This window comes from Somniosus microcephalus, chromosome 24 (assembly GCF_052327205.1).
Source record: "Somniosus microcephalus isolate GS21.2 chromosome 24, FLI_Smic_1.0, whole genome shotgun sequence".
NCBI classification, from domain to species: domain Eukaryota; kingdom Metazoa; phylum Chordata; class Chondrichthyes; order Squaliformes; family Somniosidae; genus Somniosus; species Somniosus microcephalus.
This window is the reverse complement of record NC_141010.1, coordinates 64,691,663-64,714,657: the sequence shown is the minus strand read 5'-3', so window position 1 is coordinate 64,714,657 and position 22,995 is coordinate 64,691,663. Positions and strand designations below refer to the sequence as shown.

Genomic DNA, 22,995 nt, shown 5'->3' with positions numbered 1-22,995 from the left:
TCCCCCAGATGATGGTTTCATCCATTAACCTGGTGCTGACATCTGAACTGTCAACTCCCACCCCACACACTCCCATCACGCTGTGCGCTGCACACAGGCAAACACTTGAATGTTGGTTCCCCATGTCTTGGGGACCCCACGAGGGAGAACTTGTATCTAGAGCTAGCTGAGAATATTGTAGTGAGGCCTTTAGGGACTGTGGAGTACAACTTGATTCAGATTACCTGCCATTCAACAGATCAGAATGATAGACACATTATACACAAGGCCAAAAAAGTGTAAACTTCAAGGGAATGACGGAACAAAAAGAAAAATGATAACGCTGAATATGCAGGATAAATATATTCACACAGCAAAAACAAAAACCACGAATCTGGCAGTTCCCAAAATAAACTGTAAATAAAATGGGAATAAAATTATGCAAAGAGTACAAAGCAGGGAGAAGTCTAAATGAAGTGCAGGAATTTGCTGAAACAGGATAAAAGGATTAATGTAAGAAGTCACACAACACCAGGTTATAGTCCAACAGCTTTATTTGAAATCACAAGCTTTCGGAGCGCTGCTCCTTCGTCAGGTGAAGTGGAGAAATGCATAAAGACACAGCTTATATAGTCAGAGAATGTCAGATGTTTACAGGTAATCTTTCTAACTGCCATTTATCACACCTCGGCAGGGAGATAATCACAGCAAACAAAGGTGTGAATGGTGTCCAAACAGGTCAGTCAGGAAAACATTGCATCAAAGAACAATGAGGTGGGGTCACAAGGGGTCAAATGTTGCAGATGCTGGGGTCTGTATGAAAAAAAAAGACAAAACACATTTTTTTTTTGCTGGAAATCACAGCAGGTCCAACCGCATCTGTGGAGAGAGAACAAGCCAACGACGACTCAAGTCTGGATGACCCTACGTCAGGTGGGGTTACATGTAGCGTGACATGAACCCAATATCCCGGTTGAGGCCGTCCTCATGGGTGCGGAACTTGGCCATCAGTTTCTGCTCGACGATTTTGCGTTGTCGTGTGTCTCAAAGGCGGCCTTGGAGAAGGCTTACCCGAAGATCGGAGGCTGAATGTCCTTGACTGCTGAAGTGTCCTTGACTGCTGAAGTGTTCCCCGACTGGGAGGGAACACTCCTGCCTGGCGATTGTTGCGCGGTGTCCATTCATCCGTTATCGCAGTGTCTGCATGGTCTCGCCGATGTACCATGCTCCGGAGCATCCTTTCCTGCAACGTATGAGGTAGACAACATTGGCCGAGTCACATGAGTATGTACCATGTACCTGGTGGGTGGTGTCCTCACGTGTGATGATGGTATCTGTGTTGATGATCTGGCACGTCTTGCAGAGGTTGCTGTGGCAGGGTTGTGTGGTGTCGTGGTCGCTGTTCTCCTGAAAGCTGGGTAATTTGCTGCGAACTATGGTCTGTTTGAGGTTAGGCGGCTGTTTGAAGGCGAGTAGTGGAGGCGTGGGGATGGCCTTAGCGAGGTGTTCATCGTCATCAATGACATGTTGAAGGCTGCGAAGAACATGGCGTAGTTTCTCCGCTCCGGGGAAGTACTGGACGACAAAGGATACTCTGTTGGTTGTGTCCCGTGTTTGTCTTCTGAGGAGGTCTATGCGATTTTTCGCTGTGGCCCGTCGGCACTGTCGATCGACAAGTCGAGCGTCATATCCCGTTCTTACGAGGGCGTCTTTCAGCGTCTGTAGGTGTCCATCGCGTTCCTCCTCGTCTGAGCAGATCCTGTGTATTCGCAGGGCTTGTCCATAGGGGATGGCTTCTTTAACATGGTTAGGGTGGAAGCTGGAGAAGTGGAGCATTGTGAGGTTGTCCGTGGGCTTGCAGTAGAGTGAAGTGCTGAGGTGTACGTCTTTGATGGAGATTCGTGTGTCCAAGAATGAAACCGATTCTGAGGAGTAGTCCATGGTGAGTTTGATGGTGGGATGGAACTTGTTGATGTTATCGTGTAGTCTTTACAGTGATTCTTCGCCGTGGGTCCATAGGAAGAAAATGTCGTCGATGTATCTGGTGTATAGTGTTGGTTGGAGGTCCTGTGCAGCGGCGAGACTATGTAGACACTGCGACAACGGATGAACGGACACCGCGCAACAATCTCCAGGCAGGAGTGTTCCCTCCCAGTCGGGGAACACTTCAGCAGTCAAGGACATTCAGCCTCCGATCTTCGGGTAAGCATTCTCCAAGGCGGCCTTCGAGGCACACGACAACGCAAAATCGTCGAGCAGAAACTGATAGCCAAGTTCCGCACCCATGAGGACGGCCTCAACCGGGATCTTGGGTTCATGGCACGCTACATGTAACCCCACCTGACGTAGGGTCATCCAGACTCGAGTCGTCGTTGGCTTGTTCTCTACACAGATGCGGCCGGACCTGCTGTGATTTCCAGCAAAAAAAATGTTTTGTCTTTTTTTTTGTTTTTCATACAGACCCCAGCATCTGCAACATTTGACCCCTTGTGACCCCACCTCATTGTTCTTTGATGCAATGTTTTCCTGACTGACCTGTTTGGACACCATTCACACCTTTGTTTGCTGTGATTATCTCCCTGCCGAGGTGTGATAAATGGCAGTTAGAAAGATTACCTGTAATCATCTGGCATTATTCTCTGACTATATAAGCTGTGTCTTTATAAGAACATAAGAAATAGGAGCAGGAGTAGGCCAATCGGCCCCTCGAGCCTGCTCCGCCATTCAATAAGATCATGGCTGATCTGATCCTAACCGCCAATCCACTATCACAGAACCATCTCCTGAATCTAACAGAATTAGACACATGAAATAGGAGCAGAATCAGGCTACACGGCCCCTGGGCCCGCTCTGCTACCCACAGGGCCATGACCGATCCGATTCCATTGGTCTTCTTAATCACTTGCTGCACCTGCATACTAACCTTTTGAGTTTCGTGCACCAGGACCCCCAGATCCCTTTGTACTTCAGTACTTTCCAGTTTCTTGCCATTAAGATAATAACTTGTGCTACGATTTTTCTTGCCAAAGTGCATAACCTCACACTTTCCAGTATTGTATTCCATCTGCCAAATCTCTGCCCACCTACTTAGCCTGTCTATGTCCCCTTGCAGGTTTTTTATGTCCTCCTCACTCACTACTTTCCCTCCCATCTTAGTATCATCTGCAAACTTTGATATGTTACACTCAGTCCCCTCCTCCAAATCGTTAATATAGATTGTAAAGAGTTGGGGACCCAGCACTGACCACTTCACCTGACGAAGGAGCAGCGCTCCGAAAGCTTGTGATTTCAAATAAAGCTGTTGGATTATAACCTGGTGTTGTGTGACTTCTTACATTTGTTCACCCCAGTCCAACACCGGCATCTCCACACCATGGATAAAAGGAGATAATAGAGGTGCTAAATACTTTTAGAAATGCCAAAATTAGCAGGACGAGAGGGACAGTTTCACGGTTGTCCAGGCCAAATGTCAGGAAGTATGTGTTTATAGACAGTGTGAAGAGCTGGAATAGGGGTTACCAGGAGGGTTGGTGCTCTGGTTGAATAATATCGAATTACACCTTCATTACATGAAATTCTCTGCACAAATGAACAACCCCACCTGAAAGCTGAATTTTGACGGATCAATTAAATGCTCTGTTCAGTTCACTTAAGGCTGGCACAGTCAATTAAATCAGACTATACGAGCGGCACAGGTTCCCTCAGTTTCAGTCAGGCCAAGACACACGAGTCCCACCGAAACAGGAGGGTATTCGCTTCCTCTAGCCCCTAGAGCAGCATTACCCACCGGCTGAATCACATACCACACAGCTGCCTAAACCGTTACTTTACAGAGCTTATTACAGCAAGTTGCTCCCAAACATTAACAACCTCTGCTTACCAGGCATTATAGTGCTGAGAGTTTACACGAATTGCATTTCTGAAACAGGCCAGTGCTTTGTCCAGCTCTTCCGTTAATACAAACTCGTGGCCAAGGAGAGTGTATGCATAAGCAAAGTTTGGATCCACTTGAATGGCTCTCTGGAAGAATTTGATTGCTATATCATGCTCTCGCTGCAAACTGAAGCAGTTCCCTGCTGCACACCAAGCCTGTTAGAGGAAGGAAAGAATTCAGCACAACATGGGCGGCATCCATTCCACACACACACAAACTGACCACAAGTGCAGGGGACAGAACCGGCACAGCAGTAACATGGCTTCAAGGATCACATTAACTTGGCTCTTGTACTTAATACCAGTCTACAGTACACAGTAAATGCTGACAAATTACTCACATCTGGCACTGTTTGGTTCATCCTCATCTCAGGGCCAAGTTTAAACATGTGTTGTGCACGCAAGGAGGCCTTTTGAGCACAGTCAGCTGCCTGACATAGGATTATTTTCTTTAACATATCTCAGATACAATGAACAGTCTAGATTTCCAGCACCTGTGGGATACATGCACTGCTGTCAGATTCAGAGGTGCTACTGTAACAGTGACTTGTACAACTGGCTTCACCGGAGCTGGTCTCACCACTGCCCTTATACAAGGGGTACATCAGGCAGTGATGAATGGTAAACAGAGTGGACCAAGGATAAAAGGAACAATGGAGAGGGGGAGAGAGAAGGAAAGAGGTCTGGTTATTAACAGAGGAGGGACTGGAGGCAAAAATCAGAGATCTGCAGCTCCACGTTAATGAGGGTGAGTAGATTATGAGACACCAGATGTGGACTGGAGTAAATTTATACAGTGAGAGAGGATAAACTGGAGAGGTGTGAGTTTATGTGGAGAACACAAACAAATTTTAAGCAGGAGAAGTAGGAATACGGTGGTCACGAGGGAACAGATCAGGAAGTCAAATAAAGCAGGCGAGAGATCAAATGTAATGTTTTGGACACTCCAACTCATTGGGATAAATTGGCAGGTCTACAAATTGGAGTAACATGTTCCTCTGAATATGGTACAGGAAACTCTTTTTTTTTTACCCGGCACTGACGGGACCGGCGTGTTGCCAGTTGATCAAAAGGTCCGGATTACAGAGAGGTACAAGAGCAGTGGTCTACATTCAAGGAGATATTTCACATCTTTCAAGATAAATATATTCCACTGAGGAAAAAGGGGAGTAAAAGAAAAGACAGCCATCCGTGGCTTAGTAAAGTAATAAAGGATAGTATTCGACTGAAAACAAGGGCATATAAATTAGCCAAATCTAGTGGGAGGATAGAAGATTGGGAAGCATTTAAAAGCCAGCAAACAATAACTAAAAGATTAATTAAGAAAGGGAAGATAGATTATGAAAGTAAACTAGCAAAAAATATAAAAACAGATAGCAAGAGTTTCTACAGCTATATAAAAAGAAAAAGGGTGGCTAAAGTGAACGTTGGTCCCTTAGAGGATGGGACCGGGAAACTAGTGGTGGGGAACATGGAGATGGCAAAGACGCTGAACAAATATTTTGTATCAGTCTTTACAGTAGAGGACACTAAAAATATCCCAACACTGGACAAACAGGGGGCAATGGGGGGGGGGGGGGGGGGGGGGGGGGGAGGAGCTAAACACAATTAAAATCACTAAGGAGATGGTACTCAGTAAAATAAATGGGACTTAAGGCGGATAAATCCCCCGGACCTGATGGCCTACATCCTAGGGTCTTGAGAGAAGTGGCGGTAGGGATTGTGGATGCATTGGTGATCATTTTCCAGAACTCCCTGGACTCAGGAAAGGTCCCGGCAGATTGGAAAACTGCTAATGTAACACCCTTATTTAAGAAGGGGAGTAGACAAAAAGCTGGAAACTTTTTAGATGTTAGCCTAACATCTGTGGTTGGCAAAATGTTGGAGTCCATTATTAAGGAAACAGTAACAGAGCATTTGGATAAACATAATTTAATAGGACAGAGTCAGCATGGTTTTACGAAGGGGAAGTCATGTTTGACAAATCTGCTCGAATTCTTTGAGGATGTAACATACAGGGTGGATAAAGGGGAACCAGTGGATGTGGTGTATTTGGACTTCCAAAAGGCATTTGACAAGGTTCCACACAAAAGATTACTGATCAAGATAAAAAATCACAGGATTGGGGGTAATATACTGGCATGGGTGGAAGATTGGCTATCTAACAGAAAACAAAGAGTTGGGATAAATGGTTCGTTCTCGGGCTGGCAATCAGTAACTAGTGGTGTTCCGCAGGGGTCAGTGCTGGGACCCCAACTCTTTACAATCTATATTAACGATTTGGAGGAAGGGACCGAGTGCAACATATCCAAGTTTGCTGACGATACAAAGATGGGAGGGAAAGCAGTGAGTGAGGAGGACATAAAAAACCTGCAAAAGGACATAGACAGGCTAAGTGAGTGGGCAGAGATTTGACAGATGCAATATAATGTTGGAAAGTGTGAGGTTATGCACTTTGGCAGAAAAAATCAAAGAGCAAGTTATTATCTAAATGGAGAGAAACTGCAAAGTGCTACAGTACAAAGGGATCTGGGGGTCCTGGTGCATGAAACACAAAAAGTTAGTATGCAGGTGCAGCAAGTGATCAGGAAGGCCAATGCAATCTTGGCTTTTATTGCAAGGGGGATGGAGTATAAAAACAGGGAAGTCTTGCTGCAGTTATACAGGGTATTGGTGAGGCCACACCTGGAATACTGCGTGCAGTTTTGGTTTCCATATTTAAGAAAAGATATACTTGCTCTCGAGGCGGTTCAGAGAAGGTTCACTCGGTTGATTCCAGAGATGAGGGGGTTGACGTATGAGGAAAGGTTGAGTAGGTTGGGCCTCTACTCATTGGAGTTCAGAAGAATGAGAGGCGATCTTATCGAAACATAAGATTGTGAGGGGGCTTGATCGGGTGGATGCGGTGAGGATGTTTCCACTGGTGGGTGAGACTAGAACTAGGGGGCATAATCTTAGAATAAGGGGCTGCCCTTTCAAAACAGAGATGAGGAGAAACCTCTTCACTCAGAGGGTAGTAAATCTATGGAATTTGCTACCCCAGAGAGCTGTGGAAGCTGCAACATTAAATAAATTTAAAATGGAGATAGACATTTTCCTAGCAGATAAGGGAATTAGGGGTTACGGGGAGAGGGCAAGGAAGTGGACGTGAGTCTAGATTCAGATCAGCCATGATCCTATTGAATGGCGGAGCAGGCCCGAGGGGCCGTATGGCCTACTCCTGTTCTTACGTTCTTACCAAGGTACGAGAGCCCCGTACACGGCCACAGGTGCAGGAGCCCCGGTTACACAGCACTTGTGCAGGAGTCCCGATTACATGGCTACAGATCCAGCAACCCCGGTTACACGGCCACTAATATACAGTAAAACTTACCTGAACCTACTCTTGAATTTTGCCGGTTAAGAAAGATTTCCGGATATTTGGGTGCCAGTTAAAAGAGAGTTTCCTGCACATGACTGCTACATTATTCAAATCTTGAAGGAGCCGACCACAGACTGGCAGTGGAGGGGCAGAGGCTCCCTGCTGGACCAGATGTCATGAAGGGGAGTTACATTTCAAGACCACCCTGGGAACAGTGATACAACTTTCTAAAAGCCAGGCTTACAATGGATATGGGGTGAAAGAAACTGTGGAGCCGCTCAAGGATGCCAAGTGCCCGCCTGTAAATCTATAGATAGATCAGAGGACAGGGATAGACTGAGGATAAGGTTAAAGAACCAGACAGGAGCCAAGACAGAGAGAGATTAAGATTGCCAACAGTGGAACCCAGTAGTGACGATCTCAAATGGTCAGGGAATGGCAGGTCCCGTGGCAAAGAATTGCACCACACTGAAGGAGGCCATGCGGCCCACTTCACCTGTGCTAGTTCCCTGTCCTTTCCCCATACCCTTTTTTCTTTTTCAACTGCTTCCTTTTCAAAGCAGTTATGGATTCTGCTTTCCCCAGTTTCGATTGGAGCATCCCATGTTCTAACGTCCACCTGCATAAAAAATTCCATTTTAATTCATTCCCTCTCGTTACTGACTCGCTGACCAGTGGAAATAGTTTGTGATTTATCCTTTAAAAACTTCTCAAATTTGAACATCTACAGATCTCTTCAGTTGTCTCTGTTCTAATGGAAAGAAGCCCAGTTTCTCTGGTGTGTCTTCCATTTAAAGTTTTAGTGCCCATGGCCTCAGCTTCCATTCTTCCTCCCATTCCTTTGCGTTAAATTTCATCCAACATATATCTGCCAAATTATTAACTTATGGTCTCCTGAAGTCACTTACAAACATCTTCACATAACCACACTAAAAAAATTTCTATCCCCTGCAAATTTTTATATTGTGCCTCCATAACCAAATCCAGATATCCAAACTGATCCCTGGAGGGCACACACCCATTTACATTACTCCAGTCTGGAAAACAAAACCATTAACCACTACTGTTTTCTGCTCTTTAACAGCTTCCAGTTAATGCTACCACATTACCTTTAATACCATGTGCCTTAACTTTGTCAACAAGCCTCGTGTGCAACACCTCATCATCTGCTCTTTGGGAATCATATACAGAACATCCATTACATTTCCTTTACCAATATAATTCATCCTTTCCTCCAAACAGCATCTATTAAATTTGTCAGACCCAACTTGCCATGTTACAAATCCATGTTTCCTGTCTTTAATTAATCCACATCTTTTGAGAAAATTACCCACCATTGCTGCCTGATTGACTGGTCTACAGTTACCTGGTTGACTGGTCTACAGTTACCTGGTTTATCCCTTTTTGAACAGAGGTCTTGCACTCCAGTTCTCTGGTACATATTCCACATGTTTGAAAGATGATGATCAGAATTTCCTCTCAGGCTTCTCAGCATTCTCGGATGCAGCCACCTGGGCCCAGGGCCTTTTCCATTGAGTTCCACCAATCTTTTCAGTAGTAAATCCTACCTACAGTTCTCCTGTCAATTGCCCCACCTCCTCCTCTTGTATCCTTTCATTCCCACTACCACACTCCTGTGATAGCCGAGGCAATGTGCTCGATTAACATTACCACTATTGTCCATGCTCCAGAAGATTTCCTTTTCAATTTCTAATTGGCCCTGCTCTTTCTCCCTTTTACTTTGTGTTTATAAAAAGCCCTGGCTATTTCCCATTGTTCCCTGCCAGTGCAAGATCTCCCATGGCCAAGAGTGTAAGTGGTGTCATCTGTTGTTCCTGCAAACCAGCTGCCAGGAATGAGGGAGTGGACATGGGTCATTCTCCCTCTGTCCAGGAGGAATCTCGCTTGTGGAAACAGTGACGACATGGGCTGCAAGGGGAATGGGACCTGCATCGAGCGTCCTGCGCTGTACTACTGTATTCACCAGTTTCTTTTTTTTCCCGCAATTGGACTCCCCTCTTTCCCTGAATTAACTTTTTCCATCAGGTTAATCTTGAATACAACCTCAAAGAAATAGCTGAATCAAAGAAAAGGTCAAATAAAAACTCACCTCTGGTGTATTTTTATCCATCTCAGTCAGATCCTTGGAGAGGAGAGAGAGAGTCACATCCTTCTGCAGGTGCCACAACGTGGTAGAGTAGATCTCCATACCCTCAACTCGGTAACTCTCAATGCGCCTCACTTCTGAAAATATCCTCTCTGCCTAGAATAAAGAGAAATGTTTCAGATGCAGAACAGAGTCGGCAGGGTTAGAGGCTGAGCCAGCACAAGAGTGGGGGCGGTCAGCTGGGGGAGGCCAAAAGCTGCCTTGTGAGGCTTGAGGGAAGCAAACCTGTTCCTCCAGGCGCACAAGGAATGCCAAGAGGAGCGGATCTTCAGCACTTACCTTGGTAAGTCAGCATCTCCCAGCTCAGATCTGCTGCTGTGCAGCCCAGAGTCAGGGAGAGGCCCGCACTTAAGTCGCAATGCCAATGATGAAATTGCGCCACAACTGGAAAGTTATTTTGGCCCCTCATCTGCATTTTGCGGGAGCCTCGTCGATGGCCTGATTTGTGTTTGTAAAAAAATTTAAACCAGTGGGAATGGGGTCAAGCTGCTTGATCCAGCTATTTTGACCCCACCCCCATGACGTTCCCACTGAGGCAGAAAGGAATTCTTTGATGTGCTGCAATCCATTTGGAATGCTGTACAGACTGTTAGGTTTCTCTATTCTCAACGTCCTTGCTCACCACCCTGTTTCTACATTGTGGCAATACGAGGGGTTCCTTGGAGGTAAATACCTGTTACACAGAGAGGATCTTAGAAGATTCTGGACAGAACGTTTCAGAGCGGTTAGCATTGTGCAAGTCAAATATTGTACTGCCTGTATACCTTAGCTTCAGTGTAATCATACAAGTAATTGATAAATTCAACTACTGTATTAGATTTGGCTTACATTCTACTTTGGAGTGGACAGGAATGTGTGGTGGGCAACCCATGCTGTTCAGTGTGGTCAAAGAATAATTATTCTCTCTCGGGTGCACCATTCCATTGGAGGGGGGGGAGAGGCTTTACATATCCTCAGAACATCCCAAAGTGTTTCAGCGTCAATGAGCTGAGTCAGTCACTTATTCTTCAGGCAAACGCAGCAGCCAGTTAGTGCACAGCAGGATCTCAATCATTAAATGTGATTAAAAATGACCAAATAGTCTGTTTTGGGGGTGGTGTTGGCCAGAACACAGAGTCCCTCCTCCTCTTCAAAAAAAAGTTTCACATCCACCTGAACAGACCGATGGGTCCTTGATTTAAGTACAGGTACTCCTTCAGTACTGTACGAGGTGTCAGTCTAGATTATGATGCTACCCATGGAACCTTTTATTAGCAAGAGTCAGTGCCCAGTGCCTTCAGGAGAGGACAGCAGAATGTGTGGATCTGTGGGGGTGAGTGAGGGGGGGAAAAGAGGGGGAAGTGGCAACCCAGAACATAGCTCTTGCAAATCTCCCTCCCCAGCCAGTTTAATGTGAGCTATCTATTTCCTATTTAATTAAATGCAGAATGTCTACCTCCAGCAGAGAGCAGAAAGCTCCTCAGAGGAAATAGGGTGGATCCTTCATTCAAATGTTGGTAGGGTCGTTTCACACTAGTTAGCTTTACTAACCCGCTGCTCAGCTTGTTTTCCACAAGTTCCTCCTTTAAATCATTCTTAATTGACTGTTTCAAAGTCCAACATTTCCTGTTATTTCTGGAGGGCCCCCTGCTGGTCTCTGGGCAGTAGACGACGTTGCAGGCCTGAGTAGCTCACTAGCTTTCTCAGCTGTATACCACTTTTCTTTATATCAAGCTGGCAAGTTCATCCTGATTTCCATAGGACAATTTTCAAATACACTTATTAGTTCAGCCAGCCACTTACCTGCATATATTCAGCCAGCTCAAAATGTGCTCTTCCTATCTGACACAGTACCCAACCAGTGTTGTAGTGATGTGAAGGCAGCTGACTCAGGATACCGATTGCCTCTTTACAGTTGTAAGAGCAAAGTGCCAAATACCCTTTCCCCATCTCACGCAGCAGGTTCATCAGTCCATCTGGCCGTCAAAACACAGTAAAAATAGAAGCTTTACCGTTCGATGAAACGGAACACCCACCATAAACGAAAAGGACAGAAAGCCTGCACACCATCACTGCATCAAGTACTGGAGAAAAGGACCCCCACAAAACAAAGTTACTTCAATAAGAACCCGAACAACGTTTCTGACGCTCAATGGAGCACACGGGTGTGTTTCTGAATAGGTTACTCGAATATCACTTTTGTTCAACTCAGTTCTGTTAACTTCCACTATCTGGTCAACCACGAAGGTCAGATTTCCCAATGTTATGTTGGGTTACACACTGTTGCATTACTGGTAGCAAGCTACGGCAGATTTGGAATCCAGGTGTGTAAATGTTCAGATAAGATTGGTGAGCTGCAGGCACAAAGTGCCACATGGGATTATTATAATATAATGGCAACAACAGACTCAGCTCAAACAAGGACAGGAATGTGAACTTAACATTCCTGGCTACAATGTAATCAAGAGGAATATGGAAGAAAAAAGGAGGAGGGTGGGTGGTAGTATTGATCAAAGGTACTGCTACAGCTCTGGAAAGGGATGATGTACTTGAGGGTTCAAAAACAGAAGTTATTTGGTTAAGGAACGTCTGCCCCCTCAGGTGGATAAAAATGATCCCACGGCACTATTTTGAAGACGACATAGGCAAAACTAACAATGAGGTTCTGCTGAGGGAGTTTGAGGAGCTAGGGTCTAAATTAATAAGCAGAACCACAAGGGCAATAATCTTTGCATTACTACCTGAGCCACACGCAAATTAGCATAGGGTCAAGCAGATCAGAGAGTTAAATGCGTGGCTCAAAGAGTGGTGTGGGAAAAAGGGGTTTCAATTCATGGGGCACTGGCACCAGTACCGAGGAAAGAGGGAGCTGTTCCGTTGGGACGGGCTCCACTTAAACCGGGCTGGGACCAACGTCCTGGCGAATCAAATAACTAGGGCTGTAAACTAAAAAAAAAAGGGGGGGGGAAATTTAGAAATCGAAGGAGAAAGGTCAAGGCAATAGAGCAGTGTAACGATTTGGGTAAAAATAAGTAGAGTGGGACAGAGTTTAATGGTAGCAGTGCAGCAGAGAATAAGGTCAAAGCAGGGAATAATGGTAAAACATTTAAATTAAAGGCTCTTTATCTGAATGCACAAAGCATTCGTAACAAGACAAACGAACTAGTAGCACAAATAGTGATAAATGGGTTTGATCTAATAGCCATTACAGAGACATGGCTGCAAGGTGGCCAAGGTTGGGAACTAAATGTTCCAGGGTACTTCATGTTTCAAAAAGACAGGCAGAATGGAAAAGGAGGGGGAGTAGCCCTGATAATAAAGGATGACAAGGACAGTAGCGAGAAAGGATCTCGGCTCAGAAGATCAGGAAGTAGAATCAGTATGGTTGGAGATAAGGAACAAGGGGCAGAAAACATAGGGGGGCCTATATACTACTCCTACCAAACAGTAGCTATACCGTTGGACAGAATATTAATCAAGAAATAGTAGGAGCTTGCAATAAAGGTAATGCAATAATCTTGGGGGACTTTAATCTTCATATAGACTGGACAAATCAAATTGGCAAAGGTAGTCTGGAGGACGAGTTCATGGAATGCATTCGGGACAGTTTCCGAGAACAATATGTCATGGAACCAACCAAGGAACCGGCTATTTTAGATCTTGTATTGTGTAATGAGGCAGGGTTAATAAGCAATCTCATAGTAAAGGATCCTCTGGGGCAGAGTGATCATAATGATAGAATTTCACATTACTTTTGAGAGCGACTTGTCCAAATCCGAAACTAGAGTTTTAAACTTAAATAAAGCCAATGACATAGGTATGAGGGGCGAGTTGGCGAAGGCAGATTGGAAAAATAGATTTAAAGGTACGGTGGTAGATAAGCAGTTGCTAGCATTTAAAGACATATTTCATAATTCTCAACAAAAATACATTTCATTGAGAAACAAAAACTCCATGGGAAAAGTGATCCAACCGTGGCTAACTAAAGAAGTTAAGGAAAGCATTAGATTGAAAGAAGCAGCTTATAATGGTGCAAAGAATAATAGTAAGCCTGAGGATTGGGAGAGTTTCAGAAACCAGCAAAGGTTGACCAAAAAAATTGATAAGGGGAAAAAAATAGAATGAGAGAAAACTAGCAAGAAATATAAAAGCAGATTGTAAGAGTTTCTACAAGTATGTAAAAAGGAAAAGAGTAGCAAAAGTAAACATTGGTCCCTTAGAGGCTGAGACAAGAGAAATTATGGGGAATAAGGAAATGGCAGAAACATTAAACAAATATTTCGTATCTGTCTTCACAGTAGAAGACACAAAAAGCATACCAGAAATGGTGGGGAACCAAGGGTCTAATGAGGGTGAGGAACTTAACGTGATTAATATAAGTAGAGAAAAAAGTACTAGGGAAACTAATGGGACTAAAAGCTGACAAATCCCCTGGACCTGATGGCCTACATCCTAGGGTTCTAAAAGAGGTGGCTGAAGAGATAGTGAATGCATTGGTTTTGATCTTCCAAAATTCCCTAGATTCTGGAGTGGTCCCAGTGGATTGGAAGGTCACAAATGTAACACCGCTATTCAAGAAAGGAGGGAGAAAAAAAACCAGGGAACTACAGGCCAGTTAGCCTGACATTAGTCGTTGGGAAAATGCTGGAATCCATTGTTAAGGAAGTGGCATCAAGAGACTTAGAAAATCATAACATGATTAGGCAGTGAACATGGTTTTATGAAAGGGAAATTGTGTTTTGACAAATTTATTAGAGATTTTTGAGGATGTAACTAGCAGGGTAGATAAAGGGGAACCAGTGGATGTAGTATATTTGGATTTTCAAAAGGCATTCAATAAGGTGCCACATAAAAGGTTATTACACAAGATTAGGCCAAAGTGGACTGGGATCAGCTACTTGTAGGAAAATCCACATCGGAGCAATGGGAGTCTTTCAGAAAGGAAATTGAGAGAGTACAATGGCAACATGTTCCCATAAAGGTCAAGGGTGGGCCCAACAAGCCCAGGGAACCTTGGATGTCAAGGGATATACGAGAATGGATTAGGAAAAAAAAGGGGGGCTTTTGGCAGATACAAGGGACTAAAGACAGAGGAAGCCCTAGAGGAGTATAAAAAGTGCAGGGGGATACGTAAAAAAGAAATTAGGAGAGCGAGGAGGAGCCATGAAATAACTCTGGCGAGCAAAATAAAGGAAAATCCTAAGGTGTTTTATAAGTATATTAAGGGCAAGAGGATAACTAGGGAAAGAGTAGGGCCCATTAGGGGCCAAAGTGGCAATGTGTGTGTGGAGCCAGAAGATGTAGGTGGGGTTTTAAATGAATTTTTTGCATCGGTGTTCACTTTGGAGAAGGACGATGTAGACATAGAAATCGGGCAGGGGGACTGTGATGTACTTGAACATATTAGCATCGAAAGGAAGGAGGTACTAGCGGTTTTAGCAGGCTTAAAAGTGGATAAATCCCCAGGCCTGGACGAGATGTATCCCAGGCTGCTGTGTGAGGCAAAGGAGGAGATTGCAGGGGCTCCGACACAAATTTTCAGAACCTCTCTGGCCACAGGGGATGTGCCAGAGGACTGGAGAACAGCTAACGTAGTACCATTATTCAAGAAGGGTAGTAGGGATAAACCAGGGAATTACAGGCCAGTGAGCCTAACATCAGTGGTAGGAAAATTATTGGAAAAAATTCTGAGGGACAGAATTAGTCTCCACTTGGAGAGGCAGGGGTTAATCAGGGATAGTCAGCATGGCTTTGTCATGGGAAGATCATGTCTGACCAATTTGATTGAATTTTGAGAGGGGGTGACTAGGTGTGTGGATGAGGGTAGTGCAGTGGTATACATGGATTGCAGTAAGGCTTTTGATAAAGTCCTGCATAGGAGACTGATCAAGAAGGTAAGAGCCCATGGGATCCAGGGTGTCTTGGCACATTTTGGATCCAAAACTGGCTTAGTGGCAGAAGGCAGAGGGTGATGGTCGAAGGTTGTTTTTGTGACTGGAAGCCGGTGTCCAGTGGGGTACCGCAGGGATCGGTGCTGGATCCCTTGCTGTTTGTGGTCTACATTAATGATTTGGATGTGAATGTAAAAGGTATGATCAGTAAGTTCGCAGATGACACGAAAATTGGTGAGGTGGTAAATAGCGAGGAGGGTAGCCTCAGTCTGCAGGACGATATAGATGGGTTGGTCAGATGGGCGGAACAGTGGCAAATGGAATTTAACCCTGAAAAGTGTGAGGTGATGCATTTTGAACGGACTAACAAGGCAAGGGAATACACAATGAATGGTAAGACCCTAGGAAAGACAGAGGATCAGAGGGACCTTGGTGTGCATGTACATAGATCCCTGAAGGCAGCAGAACAGGTGGATAAGGTGGTTAAAAAGGCATATGGGATACTTATATTCTATGCCTCGGCTAATGAAGGCAAGAGCAGGGAGGTTATGATGGAGCTGTACAAAACGCTGGTTAGGCCACAGCTGGAATACTGTGTGCAGTTCTGGTCGCCACACTATAGGAAGGATGTGATTGCTTTGGAGAGGGTGCAGAGGAGATTCACCAGGATGTTACCTGGGCTGGAGCACTTCAGCTATGAAGAGAGACTGGACAGGCTGGGATTGTTTTCCTTAGAGCAGAGAAGGCTGAGGGGGGACCTGATTGAGGTGTACAAAATTATGAGGGGCATAGATAGGGTAGATAGAAAGGAACTTTTCCCCTTAGTAGAGGGGTCAATAACAAGGGGGCATAGATTCAAGGCAAGGGGCAGGAGGTTTAGAGGGGATTTGAGGAAGAACTTTTTCACCCAGAGGGTGGTTGGAATGTGGAACTCACTGCCTGAAAGGGTGGTAGAGGCAGGAACCCTCACAACATTCAAGAAGCATTTGGATGAGCACTTGAAATGCCATAGCATACAAGGCTACGGACCAAATGCTGGAAAATGGGATTAGACAGGGATTGATGGCCGGCGCAGACGCGATGGGCCGAAGGGCCTCTTCCTGTGCTGTATAACTATGACTCTATGGGGTAAACGGCCATGCAATAAACTGCCTTTTTGACTCCGGGAGCACAGAGAGCTTCATCCACCCCGACACGGTGCGGCGTTGCTCTCTCCCAGTCCTGCCTGCGCACCAGCGGATTTCTATGGCCTCCGAGTCCCAGTCAGCGGACATTGGCGGCTACTGCGTGGTGACACTAGTAGTAGACGGGACTGTGTTCAATAATTTTAAACTCCTGGTCCTGCCCGACCTCTGCGCTGCCGTCCTACTGGGGTTGGATTTCCAGTACCACCTCAAAAGCGTTACGATGGCGTACGGTGGCCCCCTCCCCCCACTCACAGTCCGCAGCCAGCAGCCTCCAAATTGCCCGCCGCGCACCAGATGCAACCTCTCCACACTCAGAGTCCCACCCCCCCCACTGTTTGCTAACCTCACCCCCGACTGTAAGCCCATCGCCACAAAGAGCAGGCGATACAGTGCCGGGGACAGGGTTTTCATCAAAACCGAAGTGGAGCGGCTCCTGAAGGAGGGGATTATTGAGGGCAGCTCCAGCCCCTGGCGAGCCCAGGTTGTGGTCGTTAAGACCGGCGAGAAACAATGCCTGGTCATCGACTACAGCCAAACAATAAACCGCTACACCCTGCTGGACGCCTACCCACTCCCCCGCATAGCTGACATGGTCAACCAAATCAGCGTACCACCAGCTCCCCATCCACCCTGAAGACCGCCAGTATACTGCTTTTGAGGCAAACGGCCGCCTCTATCACTTCCTTAGGGTTCCCTTCGGCGTTGCCAACGGGGTCTCCGTCTTCCAAAGGGAGATGGACCGGATGGTCGATCAAAACGCGCTGCAGGCCACTTTCCCTTACCTAGACAATGTGACCATCTGCGGCCATGACTTGCATGACCATGACGCAAACCTCGAGAAATTCCTCCGCACCGCCCAACTCCTGAACCTGACATATAACAAAGAGAAGTGCATATTCCGCACAGACCGCCTCGCCATCCTTGGCTGTGTTGTGGAACACGGGGTCATCGGTCCCGACCCGGACGCGTCCCCTTATGGAACTCCCACTGCCCCACTGCCTAAAAGCCGTGAAGAGGTGCCTAGGGTTTTTTTCCTACTACGCTCAGTGGGTCCCCTACTATGCAGACAAAGCCCGTCCGCTGATCAAATCCACCTCTTTTCCCCTGATGGCAGAGGCCCGCTTGGCCTTCCACCGTATCAAGGAGGACATTGCCAAAGCCACCATGCACGCAGTGGACGAATCCATCCCCTTCCAGGTGGAAAGCGATGCGTCCGACTTCGCTCTGGCCGCCACCCTTAATCAGGCAGGGAGACCTGTGGCATTCTTCTCACGAACCCTCCAGGGCCCGGAGACCAGACACTCCGCGGTCGAGAAGGAGGCCCAGGCTATTGTGGAGGCTGTGCGTCATTGGGGGCACTACCTGGCTGGAAAACGATTTACCCTGCTCACTGACCAGCGTTCAGTTGCTTTTATGTTCAACAACAAGCAGAGGGGCAAAATCAAAAATGACAAGATCTTGAGGTGGAGAATCGAACTTTCCACCTACAACTACGAGATCTTGTACCGGCCTGGGAAGCTCAATGAACCCCCAGATGCCCTATCACGTGGCACCTGCGCCAGCGCGCAGATCGATAGGCTGAGGGCCCTCCACAATGACCTCTGCCACCCGGGGGTCACCAGGTTCTTCCACTTCATCAAGGCCCGCAACCTGCCTTACTCCATCGAGGAGGTCAGGACCATGACCAAGAACTGCCAAGTCTGCGCTGAGTGCAAACCGCACTTTTATAGACCAGACAGAGCCCACCTGATAAAAGCCACTCGCCCTTTCGAACGCCTGAGCGTCGATTTTAAAGGGCCTCTCCCCTCCTCCGACCGCAATGTGTACTTCCTCAACATCATTGACGAGTACTCCCGTTTCCCGTTCGCTATCCCCTGCTCGGACATGACCAGTGCCACGGTCATTAAATCTCTGAACAGCCTCTTCACCCTGTTCGGTTTCCCCAGCTATATCCATAGCGACCGGGGCTCATCGTTTATGAGCAACGAACTCCACCAGTACCTGCTCGCTAGGGGTATAGCCACAAGCAGGACCACCAGTTACAACCCCCGGGGGGAACGGACAGGGGGAAAGAGAGAATGCAACAGTTTGGAAGGCCGCCCTACTAGCCTTAAAGTCTAGGGGCCTTCCGACCTCCCGCTGGCAGGAGGTGCTCCCCGATGCGCTCCACTCGATTCGGTCACTGCTCTGCACTGCCACCAATGCCACCCCTCACGAGAAAATGTTCGTCTTCCCAAGGAAGTCCACATCGGGGACATCGTTACCGCCATGGCTGACGTCACCAGGGCCGGTACTACTGAGAAGACACGTGAGGGCCAATAAAACGGATCCCCTGGTCGAGAGGGTCGACCTCCTCCATGCCAACCCCCAGTACGCTTACATTGCGTACCCGGACGGGCGGGAGGACACAGTCTCCATACGAGACCTCGCACCCTCGGGGACCACTTTAGGGCAGGAGGACACAGTCTCCATACGAGACCTCGCACCCTCGGGGACCGCTGTAACCCACTATCCATTACCACCCCCTCCCACGACCCGATATCCAACCCCAGCAGCCAGCTCGCCTTCGACCGTCACCCACGAGGACTACACTCCAGGGCCCCAGCCTACACGGGACGCGACGCCGGAAGCTCCACCACCCCTGCCGTCGCCACGTCGATCACAGCGGCAGACAAGACCTCCGGAGAGACTCCAATGCACAAACTTTTAAATACACTTCACCCCGCCGGACTCATTTTTAAATAAGGGGTGAATGTGGTAAACCACTGTTATACCTGTCTGTAAGTGTATGTGTATTCCACTAGGTACAGGTCTGGACATGCCTCGGCTGACTCCTCCCACTATTCCAGGTATATAAGTGACTACCTCCCAGTCCCTTAGTATTCTGGACGGGTCGACCACTCGAGACAAGACCTTCATTCTTTAGTTAATAAAAGCCTGGTTGTTACTCGCTTAACCTCAGTCTTTGGAGTAATTGATGGCGCATCAGGGGGAAGAAAGAAAAAGAAATTCAGCTCGAATTCCTGCTCACCACTGTCCAGTGATCACTGCTGCAATGGGAGTGAGGATTTGGGCGAGGCCAGGATTGAGCACACTGTGATACAACTCACTCAGATATCCTGCTGTCTAGGTTCAGAGATCAAGTGATCATAGGTCCCAGACAGCACCCGATGTCCATGAAATGGTACACAGCAAGTAACCAGAGAAAAAGGAAAGAACGAACAGGATAGAAGAGTAAAAACCTTAGACTCATTGAAGTTAAATGATGGGCTGATTTGGGGAAAAGGACAAAGAATAAGGTCTTGTTCCAGAGGGACAAAAAGACCTCGGTCATCTGCATCTATCTGGTGAAAGGTTGTACGTGTATGAACCAAAGCTAACTCACCTGCAGCTGCTTTCTGTATATTAAAGGCCTGTATTTGAGGCGTGACCGAGGAGACTTTGCCTTCCGAGATGACTGAAGAGTCCAGTTTGCTAATCTCTAGGCTGTCGTTCAGGTTTGGCTGTGTTATGCCTCCTTTACTAGTTTTGTTTTTTGGCTTCCTGTTTGGAATTTTAGGTGGAAACTTCATCTTCAGCTTTTTACTGTTCTCCTGTTTAAAAACAAATACACACACAGCTGAGTGTGTAACACACCACCAGGTGAATGAGCACAAGCATTTCTACATCATCGAAGTGTAAACACAAGATATTAGTAATGAATAGTTTAACATATCCAATCTATTACTACTAAAAAAAAAAGTACCACCTACACTTGTCAAGGATGTAGGCATCACAGGAGGTTTATTAGCAAAAATGATTCCCTTGACATGTATTGAAAGAGCTTTAGATTGAACTGACGATATAAGTGTGGAGACCACGGCTCAGGGGTAGTATTGCCACCTCAGAGACACAAGGGTTGGTCCACAGTCCTGGTGAGCGGAGACCAGAGCCCTGGCTCTGAATACTTGGTTGACATCCAGTGGGGGTACGTGTGTCTGATGGGTGTCGTCCCCCCCCCAGCTCCATTGTAAAGGGTAGGAGAGGCTCTTTAGCCTTAGTGGCAACCCACCAAGGAGAAGATACTCGGACGACAAAAACAGTGAGGGATGCAACGGGAAACGACATCGGCTACTCATCCCTCAAATGTGGCTCAAGAATCTCACGTGAGACTCGGGTTTAGGACCTGCCCTAGGGCAGAATACAACGGACAGACAAGTGTTGAGCTCCTCTGTTATAAACCACTGCTAACCACACCACAGCTCAAGGCAAGAGAGGCTGACTTTGCGAGACAGAGAGGTACAACCACGAGATGTTGAAGGAAGCGAGTTTAGTAGTAGGTCTGAATTTGTCAGACCAGGCATGCAAGTAACAATTAGTTCCAGTTAATCAAGTCATCAGTAGAACCGTTAGTAATGGCAGGGTTAGGAGTTAAATTAGTTTATATGGATCTGCAAAGTGTGGAGTACACATGCATGAGCAGAGGAATGCCGAGCTCCAAGACCAGCTACCTGCACCATGCAGTATTGGGAGGGGGGGGGGCAAAGGTTACTGGAGGACACGTTCCTGAAAGCGATCACTTCAGGGTTTGAGGATTAGTTAAGTAGAGAAAGAGAAGTGGGTGATCAGCTGATGCAAGAAAGGAAAACCGATCCAATAAGTCCACGGTTTCCAGCACCTACAATGAAGAGAAGGACGAGGGGAGGATAATCAAGAGCAAGCGATTATTGCTGAAAAAAAAGCAAATAAAAGGAGAATATCAGAGCACATTATAGACCAAACAACGTGGAGAGAGATTTTTTTTTTTTAATTCATTCTAAGAATATGCATGTCATGGACAAAGCTGGCATTTATTGCCCATCGATGTTGGTACAACGGAGTGGCTTGCTCTGGCCCTTCAGAAGATAATTAATGGTCAACCACATTGGAGAAATGAACTTTACAAACCCTACAGGGACACAGATGAAGGAGTTTCGAAATACAGGAACATGCAGAAACATGTTAAAAGGGTGGTCGCAGGTAAGAGAGACATGAAAAAGATAGCTACAAATACAAAACATTAAACAATAAGAATTTCTCTCAGCACTTCTAAAACAGTACAAGGACAGTCACGGATAAGTTGTGACCATAAAGGACAAGCATAGGACAGTTATTATGCTAAATGATTACTTCCTCCAAGTATATACAGGGAGGTGACTTTGATGGATATCAAATGGAAGCCTCAGACAGGTAAAAACAAATAAATCAGCAGGAATAGGCAGCATTTACCCCGGAGTACTAGGAGATACTATGGGGAAGATTTGCGAGGTAGTTATGAGGGAGTCTCTGGACACTCGCAACTTCAGTAGACTGGAGATAGGCCAATGGGGATGCCTTTTTTTTTTTTAAATGGCGACAAAGCAGACACAGGCAACTACAGGTCCAGTCGTCTCAATGCAATACCATGCAGAACAGTCACACCAATCAGCAGCAATAAAGGTGAGGATTATCTGTACACTAACCATAACAGGAGTACAGGAACAGAGAAATCTAGGGGCACAGATACAGAGATCTTTATAAATGCAGATAGAAAAAGACCAATGAGGCTCGGAGTTCTATGCACAGGAGCTTTGAATATTGATATTGAACTTGTACAAGACACAGCCGGAGTACTGTGTTCAATTCTGGGCACCCCATTATAGGAAGGATATTAGAGCCATGGAAAGGGTACTGGTAAGATCCACTAGATTACCACCAGGAATGAGAGGTTATAGTTAGATATTACACAGTTAAGAAAGGCATGAAAAATTAGAGCTTTTTCATTCAAATAGAATGTTAAAGGGATCATAGAGGTTTTGAGAAGGTAACTAATGAAAGATTGTTGCCACTGGCCAGTGAACTGGTAACTAGTGGTATTGACTCGGGATCACTAGAATGAAGCTGGAAAAGGTCGAGATCTTTCAACACCACAAGATGATTACGAGAACATGGAATGCGTTACCACAAGTGATGCCCGAGGCAGAGACCATCTGAAAAAGGGCCACAAGACATGAAACATTAGCCCTACCATCCTCTCTCCACAGATGCTACCTGACCTGCTGAGTGTTTGCAGCAGTTTGTGTTTTTATTACAGATTTTCAGCATCCGCAGTATTTTGCTTGACACCATCATTTAAAATGGAATGGCCTAACGATTTGAATAGAATACTGGGAAGGACGAGGGCCAGTGGAATAGCTGGCACTATTGAAGTAAACACCTGATGTTAGAGCAGGTTACCTTTGTAGTCGAACTGGCACTTGTAAAGAGTCTGGAGCTTCTCCGGGGCGGTGCATTGCCAGGTGCATTGGTGGGGGCTGTGCTGGTTGGAAACAGTACCTGTGCTGCACTGAACAAACAAGATCAGGAGAGAGAGCATAGTTAAGTCTAGCAGTCTTCACAGTTCTTCAGTGTTGCAGACAACGTCAACTTCTCATGCTAATTTGGCCATATCCTTGCAAACTCAGACTTGGCCCAGACTGCCTCCGAGCTCAACACCTGCAC

The 22,995-nt window shown here is 46.3% G+C and overlaps 1 protein-coding gene across 2 annotated transcripts in view; it reads right to left on the bottom strand.

Moving 5' to 3' along the window:
- Positions 1-22,995, bottom strand: part of cdc27 (cell division cycle 27) — a 108,413-nt gene that overhangs the window by 19,832 nt on the left and 65,586 nt on the right. For both annotated transcript variants that reach the window (XM_085966681.1, XM_085966682.1), the window contains 5 exons: positions 22,732-22,840; positions 19,883-20,090; positions 11,223-11,395; positions 9,384-9,536; positions 3,860-4,068 (listed from right to left, as the gene is read on the bottom strand). In XM_085966681.1, coding sequence (XP_085822807.1) covers positions 3,860-4,068; positions 9,384-9,536; positions 11,223-11,395; positions 19,883-20,090; positions 22,732-22,840 — 852 coding nt within the window. The remainder of the gene's footprint in view (positions 1-3,859; positions 4,069-9,383; positions 9,537-11,222; positions 11,396-19,882; positions 20,091-22,731; positions 22,841-22,995) is intronic.